We start from the raw sequence: 13,656 nt of genomic DNA, 5'->3' as shown, positions 1-13,656 counted from the left end.
ACTTTGAAAGCAAACATTTACAGATTACTGAATGCTCATCATCAAAGAATTAAGAGCTCAACACAGGGAAACACTGTTACTACCTTGATGATGAGTTTCAATTATATTACTTTCAACAAAACAAGTATTAAGTGTTAACCCGCCCACGGGCCCTGTGTGCATGTTAAGGGTCAAGTATGTTGCACTTGAAATAGATTCCCATCCCTGAGTATCAACAGTTTATGTTAATGTTTGTTTTATATTTGTTTGCTTTTGTGCCACAATTATAGTAGTGTTGGTTTTAGTTGGGCCAACCAGCGTAAATGGTCAGATCATGTTCTTTCGTGATGACCATAACTGTCCCTATTAGAATAAACTTGAGAGTCAATAAACAAAGAGTCAAACCGCCAAACAAAACTTTTCAGAAAATCATTAATCATATATATTTAATTTCAATAATATATATAAATAAAGATGTTAATTGTGTTTATGGGATTGTGACTGAAGTCAGATCAGTGTCATATTTATCAGCCTGTAGTATGCACACTAAGCAGTGTTCATTTCATCTGTACTGACCCATGTGGAGTTTACATGGAACCCGAGGACAAAACCCAGGTTGACATCCTCAAACACGTCTGGTCCCCATGTGTCATTGCTGGCTGGGTACAGACACAGTTCTGACATCCCTTGCATGTAAGGAAGTTAGCAAACATGTGCACAAACTCTGTAACTTTCCATCACTCACCAATACATCATTACGATGCACCTACTTATGAATTAGAAATACAACCATAAGAGATAAAAAATTATTTACCATAAGAAAATTAAGAATTTCCATCACAGTAGGAAACCAAAGACCTCTAACCACCATTGTAATTTGTCCCTGTATGGTAGTCAATGGTACCCTAGAATTTGAAAGTTATGCAGAATCTCTATCATTGTGTCCAAAAAAAATGCAGATTTTGAACATGTATTGACCTTATTATGTAGGTTTAATGTTCCTACACAGGTTAAATCGCACAGGATTCCTAGTGATACATATATGTTGTTCTGAAAGATGACGGAATGAACTCAATAATGTAACATAACATAACCTACTGAAGATAAATTTTGTTTCTAGAGAAAAGCCCTCATGGGTGTGACTTACAGAAGACAAGCCTTAAAAACCAGCAGAGGAGCTCTCGGTCCTCACAGACCAGAAGAACAGCACTGAAGCATAAACCTCACAAAATGGCGACCACAGTAAGTAGTACGGTGTATTCTTTTATAAAATCATATTTTTTAAACTGCTGCAGGTGCCCACATGTCCAAAGGTCTTATAGTTGCAGATTGTTTACTCATGACATTTGTAAACTAACTAAAATGTTATACTGTAATAACTGTTCTGTATACAAATGTTATCTTTGTTAATGGGTATCTGTTACACGCCAGCAAGTCTTCTATACCCGGCAGTCGCACCAGGCAAATATAAAAGTCACCACACAAACAAGGATACCTGATAAATAATCAGTCTAGGGACTGTAATATAGAAGCTAGCCAAACACACCCTGCGGTGAGTGCGAATGACGTGAACTTGATCCTATATCAGTTGTGTGTGGGATAAAGCTTTCGGGGTGAGCACACTCCTTGCTATCCTCGGAGATGAATATTCTATGGATATTCTCTCCTGTTTCCTCCTATTTATTCCAAGTTTGATTGAGATGGTAACTGGCCACGTCGGTCACAGCACAATGCAAAGTCCAAAGAAAAGAAAACAAAATATGAGGGGAGAATAAACACTTCCTTCATGTGAGGAATTAAATCCAGATGCCAGGCAACAAGGGGTTTTGATCCAACCACGGTAGATTCAATGGTTGCTTGCTGTCTGGGTATTGTCCAGAGAATATGTACAATATTCACTGCAGGATTAAAGTTACATTTATTTCTTCCTACCTGTATATAGCTAGATTGAAACATAACTCATCTAACTGCACATTCTCTTTTCAGGCAAACTTTAGTGAAAGAAAAAATGTTCGACAAGCAAATGAATTAACCATCAGTGGAGAACACATTGATATTAAACATCTGAAATTGAGAGATGAGTTAAAAGGAAAACAAATCTTACAAACCTATCTTACAAAAGACATCCCAGATTATCCGACTCCTGTTGAATTTCACATCACAGAACTGAAGCATGTAACTAACAAGCACTGTCTGCCCGGGATCTTGAACTCAGGTGGATTTCTCGGTCATGATTCACTTTCATGGTGGAACCTGAAAATTACTCAAGCAGATATAACAGAAGCTGAGGAGCGTTATCTTGAGAGTTTCTTCCCAAACTCAAGCAAAGAAGAAAGACGAGATCAGCAGCCGTTCCTGAGTGAATTCACGACATCACCCTTGTTCAGTGAAACCTCACGCTACGGCAACTACCGCTTCACATTTCCTCTGACTACACTGATGGAGGCCTACAAGAAGCAGATATGTGATGGTGAAGAGCCAGTTCTCAGAGTATATGGGACCAAGCTTTTCAAGCAGGAGATTGAGTATGTTGTTCTCGTTCACAGCGCTCAGTTTAATAAAAAGTTCCAACATCTCCCACACCTGGCATCCAGTCCTTTGGTTTCATATGATGGAAATAAAATCATCTGGAAAGCACAAGCCATTTGTGAAACCCACAACTTCCAACTGGCAAAACACGACAACACAGTGGTGATAGGAGGCATGTTTTCACATCAGTTTTATGTGTGGGATCACGTTAGTTTTGTCTTTCACATCACTAATATCCTTCCCTTACCTAAAGGAAGTCTTATTGAAAGCCTTGAATGTTGTGAAATTGATCCAGATATAGACCTTTCAAAAAAAGGAAGCTTCTCCAACCTCGCCAAAGCAAAGGAATTTCTCAAAAACTTGCCAGAATGTGAATTAGAACAAGATGAAAAAGAAGAATATAACACATTTGAGGAGATTGAAAAGGAAGCTGACTAAACCCTGTCACTCTCACTGAAATATGACTGACATTATGTCTTTCTCTGGAGATTTAGTAAGATCATTAACAGATTTGTGGCATTCAAACAGCTTGTGGCATAATAAATAATCAATGAATAAGGTTAAAAAAGGGTGAAGGGTGTTATGTATTTTACTGATATGTACTTGTCATTGAGAGGTTGTGAGGAGATTTTGTCTGAAACTGTCTGGATATTGCGTGATTTGGTTCAAAATAAATAAACGTGGATGACCTATTTTAAATCTAGAACTCTTGTCATTCTTTCAAATGTAATTTAGTATGCAGCATAAACATGTATAGATTAGGGGTCTACAAGGTGGTCCTGGAGGGCCGGTGTCCTGCAGAGTTTAATTCCCATCAAACACCAGCATCCCTGGAAAGATAATGATAATCCAGTGCTGTGTCGGTTTAAAAATGTATTATTTGCCACCAGGTGTCGCTAATAACATGTAGGGTGAGAGAATAAAAGAGATGATGAATCCTTCAATTACTTGCTGATGATAATTGTGTTTTCTTTTATTACAGTAGTACATGTAAAAAACATCATAAGGCAAATTAAACACCATCAATCTTTCTTCGGTTATCCAAGAGCCAGAAACACTCCAAATTCAATATTAAACAGCGAACTGAGACAGTGCTTTTGTTTCTTTTGTTGAAAATGCATGTAGTCTGAAAAATCCTGTGCTATTTTTATGCCACGATTGGCTCAAAAAAGAGAAAGAATTCGATTGCATTTTTTATCTTTTCCAAGTACATAAATGTGAATTCAAAGAAATAAAATAAATTAAATGGATTAATGTCAAGTTTTATAATATATAGGCCTTAAAAAAATAAGAAACCGTCTCAAAGCACCATTTCAGTTTCTACAACTATTTCTAGGTGTTCAGGTAAAATGATCATTTTGTATCATTCATTAATCTACTAACAATATTTTGATCAAATTTCAAATGAAACAAAAACTGCACACATATTTTCAGAAGATGAAAACTGGAGAACAGGGTGAAAGTAACCAAATAGATACTCTGTGCTTATTCAGACCTCAAATAGTGCAAAGAAAACAAGTTCAGATTCCCTTTAATCAACACAACAGTTATATTTCTTCATGTATTAGGAAAAGTTCTACAAAATGAATGTGATAACCTGGATTTTCATGTGTCTTGTCATTCTGTCAGTCTTTTAAAATGCTGTCGGATGACTTTGTCAGGTCTGGAATGGCCAGAATACATCTAGAAATGCAAATTTTATGAAAAATGTAATGTTTTCTTAATTTTTTATTGCGGCTATATAATTGTTTTTAACTAATTAGGATAGGGAAAGAAACAAGCTAGGAGTGCAAAATGTATTATTATTTTATTTTGTAGTAGTCACTACTACAATGAAAGCTGGGATTTGGCACAATGATGCAATGTCATATCAAATGCATGTTTCACAACATGGCCAAAAGCATTCTCATAACCAACTAAGTGTATTTATTATAAGCAATTCTCCAGTTTATCAGACAAAACCGATTCACATTGTTTTAAATGCAACTTGAACCTTTTCAATTTATCTCTCCAGTTCATCCAATATTTCCACAAGAAATACACCGCATCAGATGCCCTTTTTTTACCTTAAGGGTAAATTTCTGCTAGAAAAAACTGAAATATTTTTTTTCATATAGTTATTTTGGGTTATTAATGATATCTAGTATTTTAATACATCATAAATAAACGAGTGTTGATAGAGTTAATGCAAAATTATGGATTGTATCTGGACACTGCAATATATTTGTGAAGTCTACTTCAACCATATATGATGAGTATTTTAAAAGCATATATGAATATTATTTTATACCAAAAGTGGACTAGACATTCTTAACCACAATTACAATCTGGTATTTCCTAAAAACTAAAATCCCTCATGTGCAGTTTAACATTATTACTAATATATATTAGTTCATAGTGATATTATTCAAACTGTTACACTCACACAATAATAAAGGAGCACAAGTGTAAATGTGTCAAAATAGTGGAAGAATTCACCGAAGCAACTCTGTGAAACATCCATTCAGAATTCTCCAAAGAACACAACATGTGATTCTCTTCAAGATATGCAGCAGTTCTTCTCCTCTTAATGCTCAGATACTAAGGTGTAAGCTTTTTAGAAACAGTGTTGGAAGTGTCTTGATTTACACAATCTGTATCTTGGCAGAGTTTGCAGAAGCGTGTGAAGAGTTAGATCATGTTCAGACGTGTTATCTGTCGGGACTCGGCGACTGGTGATGGGAATTCTGATTCATTTGAGCGATTCTGTAACAAACTATGCGCTGCTTAGGGCCTCGCCGCCACCAGGGGCCCCCAAGAGAACACGAGTTCAAGCTTTTCTGTAATGTATTCACAATTCACACATTTCTTGATGGGCCTCTACAAATGTTTAAATAAAAATAATCAAGACTTTTATAAAGCTTCACAAGTTGCCTTTTTCCAGAAAGTGGACTGATTTAAATGATCAATGCTAAATGATTTAGATATAGATAAAAGCATCAGTCAAAGTTTTTTGATAAATAATATAAATGATAATTATATTCTGATCAGAATGACCTCAATCTGTGATTTAAGGACACTAGGTTGTGATTTTTAGGTTGCTATTAAGTGCTTCACGTTTGTCCTCAGACACATATCTGTCACTGTTTGTAGCACAAAAATCTGGATTATACACAACCATTAAAACAAGAAGATCATCTACTATAAATTGTGTAACGCAAACAGGTTGAACTGGTTTACCAACTGAACACGATTAACCTTTTGAGGAATACAGAATGTTACACATAAATGTGAAGGTAGTGTGCTCATGTGATTTGTAAAATTTAAATCCCAGTTTTGATCATCATTTTTAACAAAACAGAGATTCTACTTATTTAAATAATAGCAAATACAGAAACATTACACACACACACTTGAATTCCTAAGCCATACCAAAAAATAGTCATCTATAATCACAGCTCAATATATTAACTGGTAACATGATTTAAGTTTTTGGTTGAGTGACCCTAAAATACATTAGCAAGTTCTTACAATGTTTTCATGGTTAAATGGGTGTAGTTGTTTTTCTAATGCCCCGAATTGTGTCTATTTCTGACGTGCGTGTCATCACTAACACTATAGGTATGCATGTAAGATGTCTGCTAAAGATCTGGAAAACAACAGCTGTGTAAAACATCTGATAGACATCTTTAAAACGCAGTTGTACACGCATTCCAAATGATAAACATCTTACATATATGACAGCGGACGTGCAGACTCAGAGACGTATTGCAGATGAGCAACAAACAATAAATGCGTCTTTCAGATGTAAATGCAGATCTCCCAGATGAAGCCTATGTGTAGGGAAGCAATGAGAGAAAGATTGTGAGGAAGACAGAAGAGTAATAATGTGATTACACGGATTCAGTATAAATACCGATTTAAGAACTATTAGTCGACCAACGACAGATTATTTCTTCACTGAATTCAATACACTTCTCACTGTCTCTAATATACTCACACCAATACTCGATGATAAAAATGTTATATTTTAAGAGAGGGCGACAGACAGGCAGGACTCCCAAATGCCATTATAGTTAAAATATTGAACTATTTCAGTAGTTAAGAGAACTTGAGAAATCAGTTCAGAGAAATCTCATTTATTTGTGAATGCCATTTATTTTGTGGAACGTCTAACATATATTTGTGTTTCGCTTTTTGAGCATATGTGTATTTTAAACATGTTTGTGAAACTCTCTACATTTATTCGCGGATCATAGTTGATTTATTCATAATATTGCAGCAATTCTGATCCTATAGGATAACTTTTCGGTTTTTTTTCATGTGTTTTGTTGTAAATATACAGTTTGAGTTTACACATCAAAAAACATGTTTTCATAATCATACAGTTGCTCTTGAGCGTAAACGGACCGAAGGGTTGCCAGATGAGTGAAACAAAATCCTTCATCACGAGCCTAACGTCCCTAGTCCAAATCACAAGACTTAACTTTCATGAATGAAATGATTGTAGGATTGACCGCTATATAAGAAAATCCGTCCACTCTGTGGATAAAACAAACCGGAGCAACAGTTACAAAGAACCCAAATTCCATTAGAAAGCCGCAGACCTGGCAACACAGACCGGCTCTCACCCATAGAAACAGATCATATGTCTGCGGATGTGCCACGCAAGGAAGTGAACTCGAAACTAGATGTGGAACCGGAAGAAAGATGAAAGAGAAGAATGTCGCAGTAGTTAAACAACTCATTTGACATGATCGCAGAAATGATTTGATGTGGTGTGAAGGGAAATGTAAGTCGTTTGTATTTATAGCATCACACGTGTGAATGAAGCGGACCTGTATTAACCACTATAATCTGTCAATCTTGAAGTTGCGGGAATGAATTGTGTTTTTTAACATAAATCTGTGTCCTTAGTTCGTTTTGAAAACAAGTTCATGTTAACTTTAAATAAAGGACGATCCCTATTAAACGGGACGTGCCCAGAGTACGTATAAGAGAGATAACTGTTCAACATTTGGAGTAAATGTCATTAGTTACTGTACTTAAGTATGTCTTTGGCTACGTTGTAACATTTGAACAAGCATATGTACTCTTGTGTACTCTTACACATTACATTTTGTGTGGCACCTAACCTTTTATGCTATAGAAAAATGAATATTTCCATTTACAGGGCAGTTAAGGTAGGCTACTATGTCGTGTGGATTTTGCACTTACTTGACATTGTTCCTTTATGTGAATACGAGTATCAGTTGTCCATCGCTGGCGGTTCATATGTGAAATGAGGACATGACTGCAGTTGGCGATGAGGCCCAAACCAACAAGGCTTTTGACTTTTAAATTTGACTTCATTATAATAGATTCATAAAATAATGTTAAGAGACCTTTTTGAAGAAGTTTGGCACAGTGTTCACAACACACAGAAACATGTCCTATGTACAAATACAAACATTTAAAGCAATATTATAGAGAATATATCTTAAGCGTATTCAAAACATTGTGAGAATTAAATTTAAAACACTATCTGATTGATACACAAATCTTCTTCCCAGTATAAAAGAATTAAAATTTTAAGGTAAATGCATAAGTCTGGTGTGTTTTGTATAGCTTGTATATCATTTTGTGCTATAGTAGTTAAAGAGTCATTGTTTGCGTACAAATGAACATCGAGCACAAAAGAAAAAGAAAAATGTACAAATGATTACCCTTTGTTAAACTGCCTGTAATACACATTACCAAATTACTTACATTATGAAACGAAAACGAAAAAAATATATATATATCATCAAATATTAAGATGCACTTAAATTAATGTATAAGTGTAAATTCTTTATGTATTATATAAAATAGTGTATATATTATTTTAACTAATATGCTACTCTATTTATTTCCAAATCTATATTAAATTATTGAATATATTATTGATGGTTTATTTAGAAGAAAATACATTTTCTATAGTACTAAACTATTGGAAAATAGTATTGTCAGTCGTTGCACCCTGAAATTAAACTGTAACATAAAAATAATTCACTTTGAACAATGCTACCGGTATGCCAATGCCAAGAGGTGTTTGACTACGCAGACTAAACCAACGTATGGCCAGAGCCATTTGAAAGCATCTGGAGCAGTCTGTTCTCACAGTAGTTTGTGACATACACGGATCGGTCTTGGACACTTTTAAGTCAAAAACACATGGGTCCAGTGCTCTCAGCCCTGTTTGGTTGCAGGGTCTTGCTTTGCATAAACGACGGCACTAACTAGCATAGAATGACTCGACATTTGGAGGTTGTGTGCAAAACAGACTTTTCAAAAATCTGTTTTCAACTCTGTTGATGAGCACTTGAGATTAAATTAGCGTTTGGGTGTTTGTAATAGATGTAGGGTAATCTTATATCTAGAATGCGTATTTCATACAGTATAAGTTAAATTTCTACATACTTTTTATATTAAAATAAGTGTATGTGTAAACTTACTTTCATGAAATTTTGCAATGTTTTTTTTCTGGTCATTTTGAATGAACCCGATGTTCTGTAACATCTTAATGAAACTTTTTTTAACTTTAATTAAAACTACAGCAGCTGTCTGTGCTAAAGTGAGAAAAAAACATACTGTCCATACACATTCAATTAATTTAATTATTATGTGCAGTACATATAAATGTATTTCTACGTCCTGATTTACACACACACAGCATCATTTGCACTCTATACTGCTCACTTGCACACCAGGAATATTTAACTGAATGCTCATTTGCACTAATGGACCACTTATACTGCACAGCAATTCTATTAACTACTCATCTATTGCACTGTAACTTCAATAACTGCATTAACTAATCTAATGCACGGTAACTCTACTAACTGCATTTACTCATCTATTGCACTGTAACTTCAATAACTGCATTAACTCATCTACTGCTCTGTAACATTATTAACTGCATTAACTCATCTTCTGGACTGCAACCTATTAACTGCATTAACTCGTATACTCCACCGTAACCTTAATAACTGCATTAACTTCAACAACTGCATTAACTCACCTATTGCACTGCAACTTTAATAGCCAATGTCAATAATTTATGCATACCTAAGTCACTTGCACTATTTTAGTCTAAATTATTATCTGTTCATATCCACCTGTACAGTAATGTTCATAGTATATAGTCATCTGTATATATTGTTCATAGTATATACCTACTGTCATATTTTCATAGAACATACCTACTACAAAATATTTTCATAGTCCATGCCCACTGTATTATATTCTCTCATATTGTATTCTGTATTTATTCTAACTGTATATCCTGCACTTGCTAACTGCACTTCTGGTTAGACCTAAACTACATTTCGTTACACTGTACTTGTATATGTGTAATGACAATAAAGTTGAATCTAATCTAATCTAATTTCAAAACTGTGTGTTTGTACAGGATGTTCTGATCTAGATTCAGTCCAGTTGGGGAGTTTGTGAGCGGGTTCTGGCAAATCTGGTCTGTATCGGCTGTTTCTACAGAAACTGTAACATCTGCTACTGATATCAGAACATCGGAAGATTCCTCAGTGTAGAAAAAACTTCTCCAAGTTATGGAAGAATCCAGTTCCTCTTGCTCTGCTCACAGCTGGAAAAAATCAGACCTGCTGGAAGAGACCGAAGAGCAGTTTGGGATTGTCGTGATGGATTATCATGATGAGTCAGTGGATGATGTTCTGCAAAGAGTCAAAGACAAACACAAAACCATCATGAAGAACAAATACGAGAATGTATTTGAGGGAATCAAAGCACAAGAGAATCAAACCCTCCTGAAGACAATTTACACACAGCTGTACATCATAGAGGGAGAGAGTGAAGGAGTGAATGAAGAACATGAGGTTTTACACATGGAGAAACAGCCCAGAAGATCACAAGACTTACAAGACACTCCAATCTACTGCAATGACATCTTTAAACCTCAATCACGTCAAAGACACAAAATCAAGAGTGTTCTTACTAAAGGCATCGCTGGAATTGGAAAAACCGTCTCTGTGCACAAGTTCATTGTGGATTGGGCCGAGGGAACAGCCAATCAGGACGTAGATTTCATGTTCCTGCTTCCGTTTCGAGAGCTGAACTTGATTCAAGAGCATCGCTACAGTCTTCACAAACTTCTGCTGGACTTTCATCCTGAACTTTATGATGTGGACTCTCAGATTTTTGAGGAGTGTAAAGTTGTGTTCATCTTTGATGGTCTGGATGAAAGCAGAATGACTCTGATGTTCTCAGACGACAGTGAGAAAGTTTCTGATGTGACTGACACTTCATCAGTGGCTGTGTTGATGTCAAACCTCATGAGAGGAGATCTGCTTCCCTCCGCTCTCATCTGGATCACCTCCAGACCAGCAGCAGCCAATCAGATCCCCTCCAAATACATCACGTGTGTGACAGAGATCCAGGGATTCAACGACGCTCAGAAGGAAGAATATTTCAGGAAGAGAATCAGCGACGAGCATCAGTTCAGCAGAATCATGTCCCACATCAGAAGAGCGAGAAGCCTCCACATCATGTGTCACATACCCGTCTTCTGTTGGATCTCATCCACTGTGCTTCAGAAGATCCTGACACAAGCTCACACTGAAGAAATCCCCAAAACTCTGAGTGAAATGTACATCCACTTCCTGCTGATTCAGATGAAGAGGAGGAATGAGAAGTTTGATCCAGAGAGAGATCCAGAGATCAACAGAGATGTGATTGTGAAACTGGCTGAAGTGGCTTTCAAACAGCTGATGAAGGGCAATGTGATGTTCTATGAGGAGGATCTGAGAGAGTGTGGGATCGACATCACTGACGCGTCGCTGTATTCTGGCATCTGTACTGAGATCTTTAAGGAGGAATCTGTCAGTCATCAGAGGAAAATCTACAGCTTCATACATCTCAGCTTTCAAGAGTTCCTCGCTGCGTTCTACGTGTTTTACTATTATGTCATCAAAACTACAGACACTTTACAGTTTTTTGATGTAGTTCACACTTTGCACAAAGAAGCAGCAGATAAAGCTGTTGAGAGTAAAACTGGTCATCTGGATCTTTTCTTGAGATTTCTGCTGGGCATCTCACTGGAGTCCAATCAGAAACTCTTAAAGGATCTACTGACACACACGGTGGACACATCACAAACCATCAAGAAAACCACACAGTACATTAAAGAGAAGATCAAGAGTAATGATGGTCTGTCAGCTGAAAGATCCATCAATCTGTTCTTGTGTCTGTTTGAAGTGAAAGATCAGACTCTGTACAGAGAGATCGAGGAGTTTGTGAGATCAGACAAACACTCAGAGAAGAAACTCTCTGCCGCTCACTGTTCAGCAATAGCCTACATGCTTCAGATGTCAGAGGAGGTGATGGATGAGTTTGATCTGAAGAAATACAACACAACACAGGAGGGGAGAAGAAGACTCATACCAGCTGTCAACAACTGCACAAGAGCTCTGTGAGTATGGCATATAACTGTAATTCTGTTCCTGAATATCATTTTTATAGGAGTCATGGGATTGTTTTATTCTCTCACAGCCTTGGTGATTGTAATCTCAATGATCAATCCTGTGAAATCATCGCTTCAGCTCTTGAATCATTAAACACACCGTTGAGAAATATTGATCTGAGTAACAATGATCTTCAGGATTTAGGAGTGAAGCTGATCTCTGATGCTCTCAAGAACACAAACTGTCAACTACAGATACTGAGGTGTGTACTACATATATATCCAGAAGTATCATTTTGTCTGCATATGCATAGGTTTCAACTAGATGTCAAAGCTCAAGTAATGTTGGTAACACTTTCGTATAGGGACCAATTCTCAAGTTGCTTATTAGTATTCATGTTATTATAATATATTGGCTGTTTATTAGGACATATTGTAGTTAATGCTTTGTTAATTGCAAGAATAAGACCTTAAAATAAAGTGTGACCGTAGTGTTATATAAAAAAAACCCGTCATGCTACCTTCTCATTAGAAATGGCAAATGGTATTTTTCATTATAAAGCACTGATCTATATAAATGTCTGGATTGCGCTTAGAACGCTAAACCCACGGCAGGAGGTGAAGCTACCGGAAGCGATCGCGCCGCCATCTTGGTATTCCCAACTGACAGAGAGCACGATTGACTTAGTAAAAATGTCGATCTAAAATAACCAGTTTTCTGCTTATATTGCGCGATAAGTTTTAGTTCACATGTGTGTTTAAATGAAATCTTACTTTGGATGTTTTTTCCAATGTTTATTTTGGGCAGAATAGCCACGTACAGAAATCAATGTACAGAAGGTGAGTGTCTATTACACACTGTTGTAATGGTACAAAACACGTGTTTATAAATAAGGCCTCATGACTTAAAGAACATATACAGTCTTTATTTATCTGTATTTAGATTTCAGAACAACAACATTTGTCATATGTTGATGTGTCTTGTTAGTCTGCCGGTCTGATATGTACCGTACACTACTGTAATGGAAATGACCGTAACTCACTATTTATCTAATCAGACAGAAAAGTTGCCTGACTTTAAATAATGAACCATTTACACACTGAAGACATTTGCGTTATGAAAACGTACTGTGAAACTTTAGATCTAAAAACAGGGACTGGTATGTTATTGTTATTTCATTAATATGTGATAACTCCCTATAAATTTAATAGAACGTTTGGGCACACCAACATGGCGGTGCAGTAGCTTCAGTGTCATGGCTTTGTGAGCCATCCAGTCTTTTATATAGATCAGTGAATAAAGTAAGCTTAAGCTGTGTGTTTCCTGTTTTGCAGGTTATCAGGTTGTATGGTGACAGATGAAGGATGTTGTTATTTGGCTTCAGCTCTGAGTTCAAACCCGTCACACCTGAGAGAACTCGACCTGAGTTACAATCACCCACAACACTCATCACTTCAGATGCTCTCTGAGAGACTCAATGATCCAAACTACACACTCAACAAACTCAAGTATGACACACAACACTAATACTGACACACACTGACCTGTGTGTGTGTGTGTGTGTGTCACTTCAGCTGCTCTCTAAGAGACTCAATGATCCAAACTACACACTCAACAAACTCAAGTATGACACACAACACTAATACTGACACATACTGACCTGTGTGTGTGTGTGTGTGTGTGTGTGTCACTTCAGCTGCTCTCTAAGAGACTCAAT

General features: G+C 36.5%; 2 protein-coding genes across 2 annotated transcripts in view; both read left to right on the top strand.

Moving 5' to 3' along the window:
• The first annotated feature begins 1,175 nt into the window (after window positions 1-1,175).
• On the top strand, window positions 1,176-3,204 carry LOC306897234 (uncharacterized protein). The gene is made up of 2 exons (XM_079461808.1): window positions 1,176-1,221; window positions 1,966-3,204. The coding sequence occupies exons 1-2, from the start codon at window positions 1,210-1,212 to the stop codon at window positions 2,944-2,946; spliced, it is 993 nt and encodes a 330-aa protein (XP_079317934.1). The 5' UTR covers window positions 1,176-1,209; the 3' UTR covers window positions 2,947-3,204.
• Window positions 3,205-7,112: 3,908 nt separating this feature from the next.
• Window positions 7,113-13,656, top strand: part of LOC306897167 (protein NLRC3-like) — a 13,251-nt gene continuing 6,707 nt past the window's right edge. The window contains exons 1-4 of the mRNA XM_079461691.1: window positions 7,113-7,279; window positions 9,917-11,947; window positions 12,028-12,201; window positions 13,274-13,447. Coding sequence (XP_079317817.1) covers window positions 10,071-11,947; window positions 12,028-12,201; window positions 13,274-13,447 — 2,225 coding nt within the window. The 5' untranslated portion in view covers window positions 7,113-7,279; window positions 9,917-10,070. The remainder of the gene's footprint in view (window positions 7,280-9,916; window positions 11,948-12,027; window positions 12,202-13,273; window positions 13,448-13,656) is intronic.

This window comes from Barbatula barbatula, assembly GCF_947034865.1.
Source record: "Barbatula barbatula genome assembly, chromosome: 8".
In the NCBI taxonomy this organism is placed as follows: Eukaryota; Metazoa; Chordata; class Actinopteri; order Cypriniformes; family Nemacheilidae; genus Barbatula; species Barbatula barbatula.
This window is presented reverse-complemented; position numbering and strand designations above follow the sequence as displayed.